General features: G+C 38.0%; 1 protein-coding gene across 1 annotated transcript in view; it reads right to left on the bottom strand.

Moving 5' to 3' along the window:
* The window catches only part of TMEM117 (transmembrane protein 117), a 497,557-nt gene that overhangs the window by 87,950 nt on the left and 387,032 nt on the right, over positions 1-22,575 (bottom strand). Inside the window, exon 6 of the mRNA XM_056117749.1 lies at positions 18,316-18,475. Coding sequence (XP_055973724.1) covers positions 18,316-18,475 — 160 coding nt within the window. The remainder of the gene's footprint in view (positions 1-18,315; positions 18,476-22,575) is intronic.

Raw genomic sequence — 22,575 nt, 5'->3', positions numbered from 1 at the left:
ACTTAACATTAAAAAATGTCTGTCATTTAAGAAACAATGGAGAGACAGTCACAATATTTTGGTAAATATGCTTTATGGAAAGCCACTACCACACCAATTTTTATAGTCCCTTAAAATCTCCATTGAGGTAAATATAATAGGATTATTTTATAAAATAAAATTCTGAGGTTTAAGAATTAAACACTGGACTGGAGCAATAGTACAGCAGGTAGGGCATTTGCCTTGCACACAACCAACCCGGGTTTCATCTCCAGCATCCCATATGGTCCCCCGAGCACTGCCAGGAACAATTTTTGAGTGCAGAGCCAGGAGTAACCCCTGAGCATTGCCGGGTGTGACCCAAAAAGGAAAAAAAAATTAAATACTTTACTTCAGAGCAAATAAGACATATATGAAACTCAACCATGTTCTCCCCAAATCTGTTTGATTCCCCCTCTATTACTTCTTCACCTACTTGATCAGCCAATTCCTTTCCTGTTTCAAAGTTTCCTGTACTTGATAACAAAAATTATTACAACTTCTACCTGCGTATTTATCCTTTTTTTGTTCAGATTGTTTTAATGTATGTGTGTGTTGGGGGAGATTAAGGGACCCTCCCAAAATTCCTAGGTACCACCTGAACTATGGCAGCTGGTGCTGGAGTTGAACTTACAGGGATTGATCCAAGGCCCCATGCAATGCATCTGGTCCATCCCTTTAAGCTGTCTCTCTAGCCCCTGTGTATTGATTTGTATGATTCATGTATTTTGAACTTGCTAGTAGGTCCAGGCTTCAAAGAAAAATGACATTTTTATCTGTCACATTTTATGTAGCCTTTAGTAGGCATGTATCAAAAAGTGACATTTTTCTATGATTCAGTCCCAATTTAGCTAAAGCACAAAACTTGGTGGTTGAATACAAACAGTTCTAATTGAACAACATGTTCTCTGAAAGGTTAGAGATATAAAACATATCCAGGAAGTTTAGATAATGCTATGTTATCATCTTTCAGATATTAGTTAGTACTCTTTAGCTATCTTTCACCCTTATTATTTATCATAAATATGTAATATGATAAGAAACTGTCTGTGCATTAAGACATCTCAAACCACTTGGTATCAGTTGCAACAGAATAGGTATAACTTTTATATAAAATCACTTCTATTTAATTTTTTGTTTTTGTTTTTGTTTTGGGGCCACACCCTGTGGTGCTCAGGGATTAGTCCTGGCTCTTCACTTAGAAATTACTCCTGTGAGTTGCATGGGGGCTATATGCTGAGAATTAAACCAGGTCGGTTTCATTCAAGGCAAACACCCTACTCATTGTACTATCTCTCCAACCCAATCATTTTTATTTTAAAGCTGAATATATTTTAAAGTTACAGATACTTTAAATATTCCACTACTTGAAACTGAACAAACAGACAAAAATATAGGCATAACCCCCCATCACCCCACACCATTCTCATATGAGAATAACTGGAAATTAAATGACTAAATTAAATTTCCACAATTATATAGTTAATGACATGTGTGGTTTGTTTTATAACATTGTTTTTATATGATCTTACCTAAAAAATTATGTTTCCCCTGAGGAAGTGGATAATTACACTTGGTGGTTCTCAGGACTAACTCCTGGAGGGGCTCAGGTAAGCAGTGATGGAACCCAGATTAGCCTCATGCAAGGCAAGTTTCTGAACCACAGTGCTATTACTCTCGCCTCTGGGAATGAGAGGGGAATGATTTTACAAAACAAACCCAGAAGATTGGGTAAGTACTTAGAACTTTATACATTAAGTAAATTGAAACTACAACTTTTAATGGCAATCTATAGAAAAAAATTATCAATGGTTACATTTTATGAAATATTAGAAGGTAATTTCTTAAAAGCCCATGTAGTTATTATTTAATTTGGCTCCATTTTTTGATACACAGCAATCTAGTATCACATGATGAAAGACTGGCACCATTAATTTAATTGCAGAGAAGTTTTCAAGAATGGGAGAGGCAGCTGTTTAATCTAATTTTTAGTATCTGAATCTTATTTTCCATATCAAAGAATAAGATAAGATTCTGAAAAGGTATGTTTTAAATAATGACAGCTACTCTGCACAAATCTTCAAGATAAACTGGTATTTTTCAAAAATAAATTTATTAAGTAGAAACAAAGCCCACAAAGCAATGCTTTTTAAGAACTTCTACTCAAAAGGATTAAATTTCCTCTTTAAACTAACTACAATACAAGTTAGAAAAAAATACATACAAAATACTCTTGATGGCTAAGTGATTTTTAATAAATTATTGTGACAAAGTGATGATACATGTCAATACTTGTTTATTTTATGGCATTTTATTTACATGTAGAACTAAATTAAAAGATCAGTATAATAAAAACGAATATATTTCTTTTTCTGGCTCTGTGCTATGTGCTTACAAATCACTCAGGAATTGCTCAGGGGACATATGTGGTGACAGGGATTGAGCCTGGGTTGACTGCCTGCAATGCAAGCTGTATTATCTCTTCAACCCCTATATAATTTATTCCATATGGCAGTATTTAGCATTGATATCATGTCTCTCATAAATATAGAAGCTGAAATATGGAGGTTATGTAACTCTCGAGTTTCAGAGTTGGCAACTACCCAGGACAGAATGTGTCATCTCTAGGTCTCAGTTTATACATATGTAACAGGAAAATGTAAGCTCCATTTAAACATGCCCAGTTTATGTGATCAACAGATTAATAAGTTGGGTGCCTCTAACATAGAACAGACACTTGGTAGGCAGTCGCATACTTGTTGAACAAATATCTATCCTTTGAATTAGTTACATTTATTTTTGGCAGCATAGGCAAAACCCACATACCCCAAGTAATAATATTTTCCTCATCACTCAGTGAGTTAGCAAGAATTGCAGCACTGCATGGCATTGGGTGTCCTGAGGGATCAAGGGGTGGCAGCAGGCATGATATAGTCCCCCACTTTCCCATGATGGGAGGGGAGAATCCAATGGACAAAGAAGGAATATTCAATACTTTAAGCAGTAAATCTTTGTTAAATTCTATAGAAAGTGTAGAGAGGCATTTAGTATTTCCCATTGCATGTCAATGAATCTTAGTTACTAATGCATGAACAACTATCCTATAACCTAAACTATACTTAAATTGATAAAAGATCACTCATTTATTACTTAAAATAGTCTCATTCTTATGAATGCATGCTGTATATAGTTGAAATGAATTGAAACTGAGAGGCATTGAAATAAATTTGAGCTTAATTGCTTCTAGTCTTGAGCTAGCCCCAAAGAAGGCTTCCAGTTTACAAAATATAATTGCTATAAGGGCTGGAGTGATAGCACAGTGGGTAGAGTGTTTGCCTTGCACACGGTCAACCGGGGTTCAATTCCACTGTCCCTCTCTGAGAGCCCGGCAAGTTACCGAGAGTATCCTGCCCACATGGCAGAGCCTTGCAAGCTCCTCATGGCATATTTGATATGCCAAAAACAGTAACAATAAGTCTCACAGTGAAGGTTATAGACTTCTAGGCTATAACCAGTGGAAAAAAAGGAGATGCCAGGAATTGAACTTGGAACCTCATGAAGATCAAGAATTAGCCCTAACCTTTTCAGCCATATCTCTAGAACCTAATGTGTTTCTTAACCAGAATGCCCAAAGAGAAGGGAAAAAAGAAAGAAAAAACTGGCTGCCATAGATGTAGGCTGAAAGCTGGGGTGAAGGAGGGTAGGAGGGAAACCGGGGACTATAGAATTTTAGAGAGCTTTTAGAATTATTGAGAAGGCAAAACTTTAAATAACCTACAAGTAACTTTTTAAAACTGATATTAGAATGCATAGTTTTAAAGGAAAACAAGTTTAACTCAAGGTGAAAATAAACTAAAAACAAAGTGACATTTCTTTATATCATTTAAGATCATGAATTTTTTAAAAAAGAAAAAACAAACATGAAAACCACTTCACACAGAACACAAATTAGTAAGTATTAAAGAGGATATGAGAAAGTGGAACTATTGTATATGTTAGTGGGTTTGTGAAATGTACAGTCACTTTAGCAAATGGTATGACTGCTTTTCAAAAGAAAAAATTAGAATTAGTAAATGATCTGGCAATTCCAGTTGTAAATATTTACACAAAAGAATTGTACCCGTTCTCAATCATGAACAACTTTGTAACTGTAGACTCAATAAAAAAAATTGTAACCAAGGACTTATGACAATTTGTAAATCCACGTTAAAAACAGCAGTTTTCAAAATGGTTACTTGTGGAAATAACCCAAGTGACCATTGAAGAATGAGTGAAGGAGTGGATGGATGAAGAAATATGGCATATGCATATGTTAGAATATTATTTAGGCTTAAAAAAAAGAAAATTTATGCCGCAACATGGGTAAAACTTTAAGCCACTGTACTAAGTGAAGTAACTTGTAAATAGAAAAATACCATATGGTTTCACTTATTGAAAGAAAATAAAGTAGTACAGTTTACAGAATGCAGAATGGCAATTGTTAGGGGCTGGAGATAATAGGGAATGAGGAGTTACTGGGAGGATTTTTCAGTTAATGGCACAGAGTTTCACTGTTTCAGGTTGATAAAGTTCTGGAGATGAATGGTAGTTATAGTTTTGTTAAAGAATAAGTCATTCTGACATCTGTTAAAGAAGGACTTTATTTATTTAGGACTAGACGTTACTGGGCCCGCTGAGCAAATCGACGATCAACGGGAGGGCCTTTACTGAAATAAGTGTAAAATAACATAGCAATAGGAAAAAGAGCTTTCATAATTGAGTTTCAATTATGCAATGATCAAACATCCGTCTGTCCACGAGCCGCTCATGGGGGGCAACTCATGACCTTGGTAGGGCATGAAGGATGAGCTGGTACCACCCCCCTTCCCATGAGACTACAGTTGCCCCGTCACTGCCGGCTCATACCTGGCTTTCCAATAAGCTCTGAGGCAGCGGCCACCTTGCTGTCAATTATGAAAGCTCTGTAACTGTATTTCATGGTGATTCAATAAAAAATATTAATGTGAAACTTAATTCGGTGCTTTATTTAGACTATAAACAATATGGGAGAAAATGATGTAAGAATGGTAACGATGTCAGTTTAAGAATAGAAATTTACTCTAATTCACTACATTAATAATTGACAGTGAAAAACCCGCTAAAAGAAAGCATGTGTAGTAATCTCTAACAGAGCTGAATTCTCTAGACATTTTGTTTTAAAATTACCATAAATTTTTGACAAAATGTTTTAAGCATATGTCTTAATGTTAGAGATCAGTAGTAAAATTATACTTAATGTTCAAACAAACGGATAAGTATAAACTAAAACCTCAATGGTTAAATAGTATCACTTTAGATCTGCATGCTCATAAAATGATTTTAATATTCATTAGAGTGACAAAAGACTTAGTTAACACAAAAATTAGAAAGTAATTTTTTTTTTGATGATGGGACTAGCAAAAGAGTTAAAAGGTCAATTCTCAGTGTCAACAAAATATGAATGTCATGTGCTTTCGATTTCTGCTGTAATAGATTACCAATATCAATGCTTTACATATTATAAAAACAATACATATTTACTATTTTTAAGTTTTTGAGGCAAAAATGAGTTTCTCTGAGCAAAAATCAAGGTATTAGAAGAGCTTCATATCTGATGATGTCTCACATGTTTTTTTATTTTTAGATGCCTCTTTCATCTTTAATTTCTTTTAATTAGTCAAAGGCATCAATGTTGGATTAAGCTCTTCTCCATCTTCCTCTCTTTCACTCCTTTTTAAAAGATCTTTGTCATTACATTGGACCCTTGAGTCTTATCAAGGGTAACATCCTATTTTAAAGTCAGCTAATAAGCAGCACTAATCCCAGTGCAACTTTAATCTGTCATTGCAATGCAATTTAATAAACCTTCAGGTTAAAAGGACGAGGATGGTGGTATCTGGGGTATCACTCAGCCCACCACACTGGGCATCCTTTTTTTTTTTTTTTTGACTTTTTGGGTCACACCCAGCGATGCTTAGGGTTATTCCTGGCTTTGCACTCAGGAATTACTCCTGGCAGTGCTCAGTGCTCAGTGACCATATGGGATGCTGGGAATCGAACCCAGGTTGGCCGTGTGTAAGGCAAATGCCCTACCTGCTGTGCTATCACTCCAGCCTCACACTGGGCACGTTTAGTCACTCTTAGTGTCAGATACATTGCTGAATCCAGCAATAAAATATCTTTATAGATCATTGTGCATCATGGGGCCAAAGTGTTAGACTAATTAAATTTACAAGTTCTTTTTTTTTTTTTTTTTGGCTTTTGGATCACATCCGGTAATGCACAGGGTTTACTCCTGGCTCTTCACTCAGGAATCACTCCTGGAAGTGCTTAGGGGACCATCTGGGATGCTGGGAATCGAACCCAGGTTGGCTGCGTGCAAAGCAAACGCCCTACCCTCTGTTCTATCACTCCAGCCTCTGCAAGTTCTTTTTAATACTGTCAAAAAAACAAACACTGTCCTCCCATTGTTCATCAATTTGCTCAAGCGGGCCCAGTAACGTCTTCATTTTGAGACTTGTTGTTACTGTGTTTGGCACATTGAATACATCCTGGGTAGCTTGTCAGGCTTTGCCGCACAGGTGAGATACTCTTGGTAGCTTACTGGGCTCTCTGAGAGGGGCAGAGGAATCGAACCCGGCTTAGCTGGGCTGGCTGCACTCAAGGCAAACGTCCTCCTCTGTGCTATCCCTCCAACCCACACTTGCGGGAGATGCTTCTTTTTAATAATAAGTTTTAAAATATAAATAAAACAAGTATAAAAATTTTTTGATTCGATCACTTCCCTCAAGTTCAATGATAACAGGCTATAATTCCTGGTTTAACAGCAAGTTACTATATAGTTACAGATGGGAATAATTTTGGAAAGATCCAAAAACAAATTATATATCCTTAATGAGAGATGAGAGAGGTCATTTGAGGAGGAAAAAGATCTATCCTGGTGATTTGAACATAAATAGGGTGCATAAACACTTTAGATCTCTGGGAAACAATAATTATAAAACTGCCCCATTATTCATTGCAATATTTATATTGTGTCAATCTCAGAAAATACACATTGAACTCTCTACAAATTTTATTTTGTTGCTGGGGTTTTTTTTTTTTTTTTGGTGGGTGGTAGGCAGGGGGTCACAGGGCTATACTTGGCTATGCTCAGAGCTTACTCCTGGCTCAGTGCTCAGGAACTACTCTGGATGGTACTCAGAAGAACAAATGTGGTGTCATGGATTGAATCGTGTAGGGCCACATTCAAGACAAGCATCTTCTCTACTGTCCTATCTCTGGTTCCCTAGGGAATTTTAGAAGGAAAACAGAAAATGTTGAGAACGAACCATGGAAATGCAGCTAGAACTAACCCACAGATCATGATGAAGATAGGTAGAGAACTTTACTGTTTTATCTATAGCAAGTCTTCTCAGAAAGAGAGATCCAACTCTTTTTATTCTAATCAAAATATCCCTTCAGGTAATATGGCTAGAAACTTTTCTAGTTACAGTTACAAAACTCCCTGTTCAAATTTATATTAAAATGTATAATTTTTCTTCCTTTCTTCATCAAAATGCATATATACACACAAACACACACACACACACACACACACATATATATATATATATATATATATAAGGTAAAGGCCCTCCCGTTGATCATCGATTTGCTCGAGCGGGCCCAGTAACGTCTCCATAGTTGTTACTGTGTCTGGCATATCGAATACTCTCGGTAGCTTGCCGGGCTCTCCGAGAAGAGCGATAGCACAGCGGGTAGGGCGTCTGCCTTGCACATGGCCAACATGGCCAACCCGAGTTCGATTCCTCCGCCCCTCTCGGAGAGCCCGGCAAGCTACCGAGAGTATTCGATATGCCAGACACAGTAACAACAAAGTCTCCAATGGAGACGTTACTGGGCCCTCTCGAGCAAATCGATGATCAACGGGAGGGCCTTTACTTTACTTATATACATATATATGCCATTTCATTAGTAAAGAAACTAACAGCACCCGGCCCAGACAAGGTCAGACCCGAACACCTGAAGAACCTGCTGTCAGTACTCATCAATACACTGGCTCGGCTCTTCACACGCTACCTGTCTGAATGCAAGGTTCCATTTCAATGGAAAACCAGCAGGACCGTACTACTGTTCAAGAAGGGAGACATCCACGACATTGGCAACTATTGCCCGATCTTCCTGTTCTCTGCTCGAGTCATCCTGAATAGGATTGGCAGAACACTAGATGAAGGAAAACCATGCAAGCAAGCTGGTTTCCAAAAATAATTCGGCATAATCGACCATATCCACACAATAACCAAGCTCATTGAGGTTTCTCAGGAGTTCAAGATGCCACTCTGTCTAATGTTCATTGATTTAAAGAAGGCCTTTGATTCTGTTAAGACTGAAGCGGCCATCGAAGCCCTAGCCAAGCAAGGTGTTCAAACTCAATACATCAGGATCCTCTGTGAGCTGTATTGCAAATTCACTACCAGGATCTCACCATTCTACAGGGAGGTGATTATTGATATCAAGAGAGGGGTTCGGCTGGGTGATAACATTTCACCGAAACTCTTCAGTGCCACCCTCAAGAACACCATGCGATGACTGGAATGGGAAGGAATGGGAGTGAAGATAGACCGTTGACAACTACACCACCTCACTTCGCTGATGACATCGTTCTAATAATACCAAACATCAGCCAACTGGCACAAATGCTGGTCAACTTCAACAGTGAGAGTGGAAAGGTCAGATTACAGCTGAATCTCACAAAGACAATGGTTTTTTTTTTTCTGTAGTTTATTGGCTGTCCATTCCACTATTTCTTTCATGTCCTCCTTTAATTTACTGGATGCCTGTTCCACCATTTCTTTGAGTTCATTAGACATCCTCAACATTTCATCTCTGAATTCTTTATCAGAGAGATTGTATTTGTGGGTATTCCCTGTTGAAGCTTCTGGGCTCTTTTCTTCATTCACTTCTCATAGTGGCGATTTGCACAATTTCTTCATGTTGCTGTGCTAATATGGAGGTAGGACCCTCCAGTTCACTCTCAGTGTCCCCCTCTCACTGCAAGAAAGGATTCTGGATGAGTTCTGTCGATGGTGGTCACGTTTTTCCCCTTCTAGAATACCAACTTCCTCTTCGTGACTTATGTGAGTCCTCTAGTGCTGTTTCAGAGGATGTGTTCTTTTAAATTAGCTTGTTCAGTTTCTTTTGTTCACATTTATTTTGGTGGGATTGGAATAGGCTAGTGGACTATTGGCGTGATGTGTTTGTGACAGCCAGGCTGTCTTCCTTAGAGTTAGATAATGGAGATTGAGATGTGAGTCCAAAGTGCTGCAAATGGGGAAAATAACTGTGGCGTGTCAGCAGCCGCCTCCCTGGAGGCCAGACCCACTGCCACTGCTGCTATACCTGTGAGTGAATTGGCCACTTTGGTGCCTGAGCTGGACTAAAGTCCCACTTCTGATGTAGTCCTAAAACTTTCCCATGATGTCCCCTGGCCTGGGTGCTCGGGGGTCACCTTGGTCAAAGGGAGTGTCTTTCCTCTTCCTGGTTTTACAATCATGGTCTGTTCTCTGTTTTAAAAGTACCTCAGGAATTGAAACATTTAAATTGTGATAAAAATTGAATGTCTCTATTTTCCACTTGCTTAACCCAATCTCATAATATTTTCAAGCAACATTCTTCCCACATCACCCATAGACAAATGATTTCTTCTACTCACAATAATCCCTTGTAGATTATGACTGTTTCAAATTGGGATCTAGATCAGATTCTAATGAGTCTACTGTTAGTTTAACTCATGTGAGTGTTTTTGTCACTTTGGTCACTCTTATTGGATCTTAGTGCAGTATTTTTTGTTGGCTTAGGATTTGTTTTTACTTTTATTTATCTAATAATCCCCAATGTTTCCAGTTTACCTATAACCTTCAGCAACATATTTTTGTAACCATAAGTCACATACCCAGACATGATTTATGGTGTCGTCTAGAGATAGATTCTCTACCCTGTCGAACTTCTTCCTACTGCATTAATATAGCTTAATGTGATAAATTTGTCTTCTATTTGGGGATACCAGCTGTGAGATTACTAATAAATATATTGGGACCTCTTTCCATTATTCTCTTGAAAGATCTTCTCCCCACTAAAGCATAAGATGCAAACAGTAAATAAATTACTTGATTTAACCTCGTAGGCATACATCTCCAAAATGGTAGAGTGTTTTTGTTAACTCAGGTATTACTAAATAACAAGTTTTTATTTCATGTCAATATGTGGAATCTAAAGTAGGCATTATATTCCTGCATTTTCATACTGGGTTTAACCCCTCAGTAAGAAAAGGACATAAACATGTTTGAACAACACAGTAACAACAAAGTCTCCAATGGAGACGTTACTGGGCCCGCTCAAGCGGGAGGACAGTGACAGTGACAGTGAACAATCATTTAAATTACTATGAAGAAAGTTACATTAACTATTACAAAAGCTTTATATTTACATTAAAATTTACATTTAATATTACAAAATGTTAAACTTTGTCATATATTTAAAGAACTTTTTATTTTATGTAGCCTGTAAACAAAATCAGTTAAAATAATTTCCTGAAAATATATGCAACTTGTCAAAGAATGATGAGTATTTAATCAAATTAAGTACATTCTTGTTGATCTGCCCTATTTCTAAAGTGATCGATTCTACTTTTAAAAGTTATTGCCTTAACAAAAAGTAGTCTAATAAAGTAAGGTCAACATATTTTATAAAATGAAGTCTATCAAAAATCCTGTCTAATTTTATAAAGCTGTCAACTTACTTTTGAGAATCATGCACAATTTTCATTTTATTTGATGTTTACAGTGAAATATTTGTGTATGAAATTCTGTGTTATTTTTTATGTACTAAGAATTACTGTTTAGGAAATAACAGTTCTTTCTACTTAGGCTTAATATCACTATTTATATATTATGTATATGAGATCAAAAACAATTCCTAACATTTAACAGAACTTTATTCTGAGTTTTATTTATATATTGAACTATTGTAACATAACACTTCAGTAGAAATTATCTAATGCAATATTGGTGGCTCAATCTCCCGCCATTAGTAAACACATTATTTCTTTTGAAAAAAATTTCATATCCTTTGACTTTTTCTGAAATAACATTATGTTCATATACTTATTCTTATATGCAGCAAGTAAAATATAGTAAAACTGAAATGTAAAGAGTATAATCTAAGTGTTGAAATAAAAATGTTTATCATCTCACATGACTCAGTAAATATGTAGGTATACAGGTATAAAATTATATAAATTACAAGAAAATTAAGGAATGAAACTGTCCTTAAAATTATCCTCCAATCTTCAAGTTTAAAAGACTTCTTTCCTAATTTTGAATATCTAAGTTAGTATATTTTATTTGCATAGTATGTACTTTACTATATTGAAATATAGGTGTATATACATAATAGTACTGTAGCACTGTCCTCCTATTGTTCATCAATTTGCTCGAGCAGGCCCAGTAACGTCTCCATTGTGAGACTTGTTTTTACTGCTTTTGGCATATCGAATACATCGCGGGTGGCTTGCCAGGCTTTGCTGTGTGGGCAAGATACTCTTGGTAGCTTGTCAGGCTCTCTGAGAGGGGTGGAGGAATCGAACCCGGGTCAGCCACATGTGGGAAAATCAGTGCATATTTCTTTGATCCACTTATGAAATTCCACAGTTATTACATTGTACCTATGTCAATACCTGTGTGTTTTCAAAAGTTCGGCGGCATTCTATCTCTCCCGCCACCTGTGTTCGGTAGTCTCAAGCCGTTTCCCCCACCCCGGGGAGGTCGATGGCGATGGGCAGGCAAAGGAAGGAACCAGGGCCAGGCTGGTCAGTATCAATTGTGGTTTATTCCAATCTTCACTCCCCTTCTGCTTCTCTCTCTCTCTCTCATGCCTGAACTTTTCTCACCTCTGACTCTGCCATCTGGAGCCCGAGCTCGAGCCTGAGCCTGAGCCTAAGCCTGAGTCTGAGCCTCAGCCTCCTCCTCAGCCTGAACCTTCTCGCCTCAACCTCCCTTGCAGTCTTAGTTTATATAGCAATCACATAGGGTGGTGACACAAAGGTGGGTTGAACATTAACAAATCAGCAAAGAGAGGTAAGACCACTCCTCAAGGAGATTAACTCAAGGATAAAATCTCATCGAAAGAATTTATTCCAGATTACTAGGAGATCCACTCAAGGGTGGGATTCCAACAAGGGCGTGTTCTTTCCTAGGCTACATTTATATTATGTAAAGCATTCATGATATACATCATAAAATGGAAATTTAAAGACATAGAAAGCTTCATCTGTCCACAAGCTCATTCCTTCCACCTTCACTCATACACATGCACTCAACAATGGTTTTCGTTCTTTTTCCCTCCTCCCCTTCCTCTTTTCTTTCTTTCTTTCTTTCTTTCTTTCTTTCTCTCTTTCTTTTTTCTTTCTTTCTTTCTTTTTCTTTCTTTCTTCCCATTTCAATTTCTATTGATAAAAAGCACAGAAGAAAGCACGCTTAATTAGCTAATGAAAAGACATATCCTAGCTTCTAGCTTCCCATACCTTCCTATCACAATCATAGTTGAGAGGGCATAATGTGTTACTCTAAAAAATGACATATTTACTTTCTATAATAATATTTCTTATGTAATTGGCGGGGGTCATATTCAGTGGTACTCAAGGGTTACTCCTGGCTTCAAGCTCAGGAATTACTCCTGGTGATGCTTGGGGGACTATATGGGATGAAAGGGATCAAAATACGATTGGCCAAGAGCCAAGCAAGTGCCCTACCTGCTGTACTGTGTCTTCAATGCAAGAATATTTCTTCTTAAACAGGTATTCCTAGCATGAAGACTTCTTTGAATATATTCTTCCTAAAATGTCTCTTGGGATCTTATTTATTCTAGTAAATTATGAATTACTCTATGTAACTACAAACTCACTTTGGGGAAATATGGGAACGCACCCAACAGTGAGCAAGTACTTATGTACTGAGCTCAACCATGAATATTGGCAGTACTCAGAAGACCACATGTGGTGCTGGTGATTCAAATCAGGCTCTCAGCACCACAACTATAAGCTATTGTGCACTGTGCCATAATCTTTTTTACCTCTTCCTTTATCCCCTCCACTAAATTTGATGCGCATTAGAAATGAATTCATAAGTACTGGGAATTAAAATGAGATTTTACTTTCATGAATTCTATGCTCCTGACTTGGATTCAGGGATAGAAGGAGGTGGCAGAAATATATTTGTATGTTAAAGTAGTTTCAGTTGGAAAAAAAATGTTCTGTTTGCTATTCTGTCTTTTTAAAATTCTCTCTGCCTGACTTTTTAATCTCTTCTCGAACTTTTCACTCTTATTCTATCCACACTGATGTCTATTTCTCTTCCTCTTCCTCTCATCTCTATTTTAATAGTTCATTATATAACACATTATATTTTTATCTCTTCTATGTCTTATATGCAGCTTTCTTTAATCTATCATGGATGATGAGTGGGCTGGAGCGACAGCACAGTGGTAGGGTGTTTGCCTTGCAAGCCGCCGGCCGGCTGAGCCGGGTTTGATTCCTCTGCTCTCTCGGAGAGCCCAGCCAGCTACTGAGAGTATCTCGCCCACACAGCAAAGTCTGGCAAGGTACCCATGGAGTATTCAATATGCCAAGCACAGTAACAACAAGTCTCACAATGGAGACGTTACTGGGCCCGCTTGAGAAAATTGATGAACAACGGGAGGACATACAGTGCTATAGATGATGAGCATAAGAGAGAAAACTGAAAGTTACTTATAAAAAATTACATATTTTATAAAAGTTAAGCAGAAATTAATATAAGAATTCCTCGGAGGCCAGTGTTCTTTACAATTCCACAGTAATGTTTCATCTACATATGAGACATAATGTATCTTATTAGCTTATGAGTATATATTTGTTCTAGTAACTTTACAAGAACTGTAGAAAAAGTTGACACTAAAATATTTTCATAACAATCACAGTCACGGTCACGGTCCTCCCGTTGTTTATCGATTTGCTCGAGCGGGCCCAGTAATGTCTCCATTGTGACACTTGTTACTGTGTTTGGCATATCGAGTACGTCACGGGGAGCTTGCCAGGCTCTGCCATGCAGGCGAGATACTCTCGGTAGCTTGCCGGGCTCTCCGAGAGGGGCAGAGGAATCGAACTCGGGTCAGCCATGTTGGCTGCATGCAAGGCAAACGCCCTACCGCTGTAGCAAAAATATCATCCAATAAAATTCATAAAATACTTAAATTGTCTCTTAAACTATTCAATTTGATATAATTGTGTTAAAATTTTGATAGCAAAAAATAATATATTTTTATTTTAAAACCAAACCACAATTTCTTTCAGTGGTAGACGTAGAATTTTCCTACTTTTTGAAAAATCTTGAGTCAATTGCTTTTAAAACAGTTAAATTATTGGAGGCCTGCCTCGTGAGCAGAGGGGAAAAGGCAGCTGGAATAGAGAAGGGATCACTAAGAAAATGATGGCTGAAGGAACCGGTCAGGATGGGAGATGTGTGCAGAAAGTAGATAACGGACCAAACATGATAACCGCTCGGTATTTGTATAGAAAATCATGATGCCCCAAAGTAGAGAGAGAGTATGGGGAATATTGTCTGCCATTGAGGCAGGGGGAGAGTGGGAAAGGGGGTATACTGGGGAGATTGGTAGTGGGGAATGTGCACTGGTAGAGGGATGGGTGTTCGATCATTGTGTGATTGTAACTCAAACATGAAGGCTTGTAACTATATCTCAAGGTGATTCAATAATAAAAAAAATTTAACAACAACAGCAATAAAAAATAGTCAAATTTTCTTATAAGATCTTTGAAGGAAACATTTAAGGAAACTACTTCACTACTAGGGCTGGAGCAATAGCACAGCAGGTAGGGCGTTTGCCTTGCACACAGCTGACTTGGCCGACCTGGGTTCAATTCCTCCGCCCCTCTCAGAGAGCCTGGCAACTATCGAGAGTATCTCGCCTGCACCGCAAAGACTGTCAAGCTACCCTTGACATATTTGGTATGCCAAACACAGTAACAGCAAATCTCACAATGGAGACGTTACTGGGCCCACTTGAGCAAATTGATGAACAATGGGAAAACAGTGCTACAGTGCAGTATACTTTACTAAAAGAGGAAGCCTCAGTTGACCCTTGCTAGCTGCTAGGAGAAATCCCACTTTTGGCTGGCCCATCCTACATTTTTCACTTCTTGCAAATTCCTAGACTTTTTCTGATAAACAGGAGTTAATGATTGTTCATCATAAAATTCTACCCCAGAGCCTAGGCTCACAAGGAGACTAAGATAATAGACAGTACCTGAGACAGATGTCCAGAAAGACTCAAACCAGCCCCACCACCCTGTAGATTCCCTGCATTCTCTGTCACACAGACCTGGTTTTCCTAAAAATCTCATCAAAAGAGCCATAGGTCCTATATTAGTTCCTCCCCACTCGAGAAGCTCCTTTTCTTTTCTCCTCTACTTTCCAATAAATATTTCTGCTTTCCAACTCTGGGCAGGAGCGATAGCACAGCAGGTAAGGCCTTTTGCTTTGCATGCGGCTGACTGAGGTTCGATTCCTCCCTCCCTCTCAGAGAGCCCAGCAAGCTACCTAGAGTATCCCACCTGCACAGCAGAGCCTGGCAAGCTCCCTGTAGCTTATTCTATATGCCAAAAACAGTCTTGTGGGGGTAAGGGTAAGGTAAAGGCCCTCCTGTTGATCATCGATTTGCTCGAACGGGCCCAGTAACATCTCCATTGGAGACTTTGTTGTTACTGTGTCTGGCATATTGAATACGTCACGGGGAGCTTGCCAGGCTCTGCCGTGCAGGCGAGATACTCTCGGTAGCTTGCCGGGCTCTCCGAGAGGGGCGGAGGAATCGAACTCGGGTCAGCCGTGTTGGCTGCGTGCAAAGCAAACGCCCTACCACTGTGCTATCGCTCCAGCTCCTTGTGGGGGTATTTCCTTAAATTTATTTTGTTTACCTCATGTGCTATTTCCTGGAAGTTCAAGAAAATACTTTCAAAGTAGGGTCAGTGTCGGCACTAGAGTACTGAAATGAAAATGTTCCCATCCTCATAAATCAGTTATTATTCCAATTTGACTGTTGTATGTATAATTTACTGAACAGAGTAAACAACAGATAATTAAAAAGTCATGTGATCTGCTTGTCAGAGCAGGAAAAGGTAAGATGCTAATTTTGCAGTTAGGTAAAAATAGTGCTGTAGGAGCCTCTGAGAAGAAGTAATAATGAATTTAATGAAGGATACTCGAAATGCTCTTTAATAGTTCGGTTTATATGAGCAGAGCAGGCAAGAGACACACACTGGGAGGGCCAAGAGACTCCCAGCCACCTAAGAGTAAGCACGAAGGAGGACACGTCTCACACCCTGAGTCTGGGCAAAGTTGCAGTAAGAGAAATCAGCAAAGGCACTGAGCAGAGTTCCTGAAGCTTAGAGCTTATTTTTGGTTTCTTCAGGAGTTACGACAATACTTTGGCTGGGAAGTGTAACATGGCATTTGAGTATGGAATGCTTAAAGGTGGAGCTCTTTCAAGTGTGGGAACAAGAAGCTAAGTCTAGAAATTAAGCTAAACCAAGTCTGGAAGCTAAGGTTCCAGAGATTCCTTTGTAACAGCACAGAGTTGAGTCTAAAGTGGTAGCAGTGAAACTTGAAGGAAGAATTAGGTTACCTGAGACCTTAAAAGGATAAATAACAAGACCTTGCTGGGTGATTCAGTGCTGGAGTAGAGAAAAAGAGGCCACACTTGTTTTCCCTCTTTCTCTTAGACCTTTACTGTTTGGGCTTTTGATGGCCAAAATCACATAACTTTTTTGTGGGAGACTGTCAAATCTCTAGAAAGTTCAGCTGTGCGCAGAACAATTCTGTTCCTGCAATACAGCCCAGAAACCTGAGATTCTCACAGCTAAACAATGGTCGCCCATTGAAGTGTTGCTTCTGACCATTTTTTCCCATGTGAACTGGATAGCTGAAAAATATGCCTCTTACTGAAAGGAGACAGATAATAGAGCCTGCAAATTCTTTACACTCAAAGTCCAGGGCTTTATCCACTAGGTTAAACCAACCCACGAAAAATTTTAAAACAGAAGTAATATCCAGATGAGAAAACAAATTTATGTCTTCAAATAATTTTTGAGGGTTCACAAATGATAACAGTCAAGGAACCATGTGACCTGGAACTCCTGCAAAGGAACATATGCAGTCCAGCTCTTTAAATCATCTCCCCAGTCCTCAATTTATAAAAGTTATAGTGTATTTTAAATTATCATTCATTAAAATAGCAATTGCCCTAAGAACAACAGTTGTGTAACTAATAACCCAGTTACCAACAAAGAATGCTATTATATTTTTAGGCACTGCAAAATATATTTTATAAAGGTCTCACATTCCCTTTGGAAATAAAAATAATAGTTTAGTCTCCCTGAAATCTGATGCAGATGGAATCTCCTTTCCCTTCAGCAATGGTAGTCTTTGTTCTGTTGACTTATAATGTCTCAGGAGGAGAAAAATCAAAACTGTCTCATGAAAGCAAATTGGAAATGTTTGGATGTATGGACATTTAATGAGTAAGAGAAAGTGCCAAGAAATAGTTTGTGTCTTCCTACCAAATTCAAAAGAACAGTCCTCCGAGCCCAGCTAGTGTACTCACAGCAGATTACATGAATAGCACTGATTAGTATGACGCTACTGCACAAACAGTCTGTTGCTAAACATTACAGAAATATTGTTTACATCAAAATGGAACAATCTCTTGTGAATACTGGAAGAAATAATATCCATAATCAGAAAAAGCATTTTAATGACATTTTGCTTCACTTTCAATAGAAACTTGGATCGCTTAACAGTTTCTTATCACTGATTTTCTGGCTTTATAACATTCTTAATTCTGCAGCTTTCAAAATTCACTAAATAAAATGATGGGTCTCTTTTGTTTTGTCTATTTCCCTGATGCCTGGGTAGAAAACACCCACCGTAAGTGGTTCGTGGGAGCCCACTTGGCAATGCTCATGATTATTTTCCCTGTTCCTTTTCATGAAAGCCCAATTGGCTATAACTCCCAGTAAAATCTCTGAAAGTATAATCAGAGCAAGTGTCATTAACAGCCACTGTCAACTCTGCACTTTTCTATCTTAATAGACCCTTTCACTTTATAGCATTTTATGAAGAACAAAGCAATGAACAGCTCCTCTGAGATGAGAGAAATGCAGACACTTACCTGCATGACAATAAGGAGGTCAAACACCAAAATAAAAGAAGCCAGGAATGCTCTGGAAACTTCATCACTGGGCAAAAATCCCCTGTTGAGATGGTCCCAGCTGATCCAGTCCGTTGTGATGATAGTTACAACCACTGAAGTCAGAGTGAAAAGAACTGTCCTGGAAGAAACAAGGAATCATTGAGAAACATTAGATGCAGGAGTGCATGCTATGTGTGTTGTATCAAATGTTTGCCTGTTGCTAAAAGTTACCCTAGGCCAATTCACCCAAAAGAAGGGCTGGTGATAAATTAAGTGATTTTTTCAAAGCAATTAAAAATATGTATGAGAGCATTTTTAAATTTTTCCTAAATATTATTCAAATAATTATTACATAACTAACGATTGACAAAAAATTATGAATGTGCTTGGGCAGTATAGCATATATTACAAAAAGAATGCTAGGGTGTAACTGTCATTAAGGTACACTGTTTCACGGAGGGCAGTAGAAAGAACATATGTAAATGATGAAGTTCTCTGTTCTACTTTTGCCCTAGAGAGTTGTTTAATTAAGTTAACCTACATTGTCCTCTGAAGTCTAATCAGTTTCAAAGAATAGCATCTCTAAATACCAAAAATGTAGCCTTTTCTTCTAGTAGAGATGCCTTGTGATTGGTTGAGAAATTGACTAGATCACACCATAACAGTTGGACCATTTTTTTGTTATGATACAAGGAACTAAGATTTTCTCATATGCCTTTATATCTTCACAAATCCTTGAATGATTATATGCATATGGGAATCAAAGAATGCTTTTTAGAGTTGTAACAATTATCAATTAATTTTTTTGTTCAACTAAAAAATACCTACTGTTTCCTCAAATATAATAACTGAATCACAAAAAAGAACAATAAAAGTCATACTAGAATTGTCATTTCAGTTCAAATAAAGATTTTTAAACCAAAAGTTTGGTTTTCCTTTTAACAAATTAATTTTTTAAAAGTTAAAAATATGAATAAATACTTTTAAAAGAAAAGTAGTTTGGAAGTAGGCACATAAAAATTTCTCAACATCACTTATCAAAGAAATTAAAATTAAGATGACAATGAGATACCATCTCACACATATGGCATATGTCAAATGGTATATGTCAAAATAGTAGAAACAATCTGTGTTGTCAGAGATGTGGTGAAAAAGGAACTCTCATTCACTGATGGTAGGAATGTTGTTTGTTCCAACCCCCGTGGAAAACATTAGAGAGAGCTCTCTGTAACTTAGAATTAGCTGCCAAATGACCCAGAAATTTCACTTTTGGACATCTACCTCCAGGACATAAAACACTCTCTCAAAAAGGACATAAGCACAGTATTGTTTATTGTTGTGCTCAGTTCAATAGCTAAGATATGTAACAACCTAGGTGTCCAATGACAGATGAATGGATTATGAAGATGTGATATATATATGTATATATATATATATATTATGCAGCTGCAAGGAATGGTGAAATCATGAAATGTCCTGCAACATGGCTGCAACTGGAAGAGATCATGTTTAGTAAAGTAAGCCAGAAGAAAGACAAACAGGTTGATCTCACTTATCTGTGGTATACAGAATACTGGATGGGGAAATGTACTTTAGTAAAAGGGGGGGTGGCTAGATCACTCTTGACCAGTGTTCAGAGTGGAGAAGGACAGAGAAAGAAAGAAATCTAAAGGGGAAAAGGAAGACTCAAAAAGAAGTAATGGGTGACAAGCATCAGAGCTTCAGTTCTACTGATATCAATAAGTGGTATAGCCATATATCCAAAACACAAGCTCAACAAAATTGAAAACATGAAATCTAAGTTGCAACCACTGAAAGTTTGTAATGTGTCTATCAAGTTGACAGAGGGGATGGGGTGAAGTTTGGGATGGGGAGGGAATATGGAAACACCAGTGGAGTGAAGTTGATCCTGGTAGCAGGATTGGTGCTGAAATATATGCCTAAACCATTACTATAATACCTTTGTAAATCACAGTTCTTTAATATAAGAATGAGAAAATATGTTTTACTCGAAGTACTTAGTAGAATGGTATCTTTAAGTTTTTCTTTTTTAAAAACATCCATGAATAGAAAAAGTATCACTTCACTTAATCACTTAATCCCCGTTATTCATCGATTTATTCGAGCGGGTGCCAGTAACGTCTCCATTCATCCCGGTTGCGTGCTAGCGTAGCCCAATGGTATCTGTTTGTTCTAGGAACATGCAGAGCCTCAAACCGATCATTTAGGTTCTTGACGAAGAAGTCTGACCATCTTATAGGTGGGCGTCCACGTGATCTTTTGATGTCCCGTGGAATCCAATCAGTAATGGCTCTAGTCCAGCGGTTGTCTGTAAACCTCATTACGTGTCCAGCCCATCTGATTTTTGATATCTTGGCAAATGAGACAGCGTCCCTGATTCTTGAGCGTTGACGAAGGTCAGAACTCCGGATTCTATCTCTCTTTTGAGTGAATCGTGATATTCCAAGCATAGTTCTTTCGATTCCTCTTTGAGAGACCTGAATAGTGTTCTCATCCTGTTTTCGTAGGGTCCAGGTCTCTGAGGCATATGTTAATGCAGGAAGAATAGTGGAATCAAAGAGATGTGCTCGTAGCTGGAGGTTCTTTGTCCTTTTAGTTATTTCTTCAATGCTCTTGAAGGCATTCCAAGCCTCACTCTTCCTCCTGCGCAACTCAGGTGTCAGGTCATTCATCATGTTGATTTCTCGACCTAGGTATATATAACTGTTGCATTCGGAGATGGTGGTTCCGTTGAGAGCAAATGGAGCGTCAAGGCTGTTTCTCATAAACATTGTCTTCATAAGATTCAGCTGTAGACCGACCTTTCCACATTCACGGTCAAAGTCGTTCAGCATTTGTGCAACTTGGCTGATGTTTGGTGTTATTAGAATGATGTCATCAGCAAAGCAGAGGTGGTGTAGTTGCCGACCATCTATCTTCACTCCCATGTTTTCCCATTCCAGTCGTCGCATGATGTTCTCGAGGGTGGCACTGAAGAGTTTTGGTGAAATGGTATCACCTGCCGAACCCCTCTCTTGATATGGATGATTACTTCTTTGTAGAATGGTGAGATCTTGGTAGTGAATCCGCAATAGAGCTCACGAAGGATCCTGATGTATTGAGTTCGTACGCCCTGATTGGCTAGGGCTTCCATGATCGCTTCCGTCTCAACAGAATCAAAGGCCTTCTTTAAATCAATGAACGTTAGACAGAGCGGCATCTTGAACTCCCGAGATACCTCAATGAACTTGGTTATTGTGTGGATATGGTCGATGGTACTGAATCCTTTTCGGAATCCAGCTTGTTCACATGGTTGTCCTTCATCTAGTGTTCTGCTAATCCTATTCAGGATGACTCGAGTGAATAGTTTGTAGATGACAGACAATAGGCAGATTGTATATATATTATTAAATAATAATTTCATCCAAAGGCTGGACAGATAGTAGAGGGGTTAAGCTAATTGCCTTGCATGCAATCAACTCCAATTTGATCCCTGGTACCATATGATCTCTGAACATTACTGGAATTTGATCCCTGCATATTAGTATATTTATGTCACCCCGCACTTTTACCCCCGACTCATTCAGAAGTAAGCTCAGAGGATTGCCAAGTATAATCCAAAGCACCTCCAAAAAGTCATTTGAATAAATTAACCTTATTTAATTTATAAGTTCTCAAAATGTGGCCAATCATCTCCAAGTATGAACTATAAATTGTTTCTGCTACCTTTTAGAATAACTTTAAGTATCCCTGAATAGATTAAACCTGAATGGGAAATTTAAATTAAAATGGATTAAACCTGAATGGAAATTTTCCTAAATAATTATTGTAATTTAATATAAAAAACTTGCAAATATTATAGAGCCAAACAAAAATGTTGTAATATAAAAAATAGATTCAGTTTAAGTAAATTTGTTTTTTTTCAGAGCTTGAGAAAATCAAAACCAATATATATAGAATCATTCCAATTAATTTTGAAAACAAGAAACATGAAGAGATCTATTCATGAAGAGTACATAAATATTGACTAATCTATAAATATACTTTTGGTAATTAAGGTATTTCCTCATTAGTCAGCTTTTAAAGTGTGTATTCCACATTATGCTGTGGAAAGAGCACTTTTAAGGTCTGGGAAATAGCTCCCAGGGCTGGAGCATATGCTTTGCTTGTAGGGGACCTAGTTTTAAATTCCAGCATCTCAGTATTTCCTGAGTATTGCTGGAAAGAGGCCCTCCCGTT

The sequence above is a fragment of the Sorex fumeus genome, unplaced genomic scaffold (assembly GCF_029834395.1).
Source record: "Sorex fumeus unplaced genomic scaffold, SorFum_2.1 ptg000036l, whole genome shotgun sequence".
NCBI lineage: Eukaryota > Metazoa > Chordata > Mammalia > Eulipotyphla > Soricidae > Sorex > Sorex fumeus.
The sequence above is the reverse complement of the archived record's forward strand: the minus strand, read 5'-3'. Positions and strand labels throughout refer to the sequence as shown.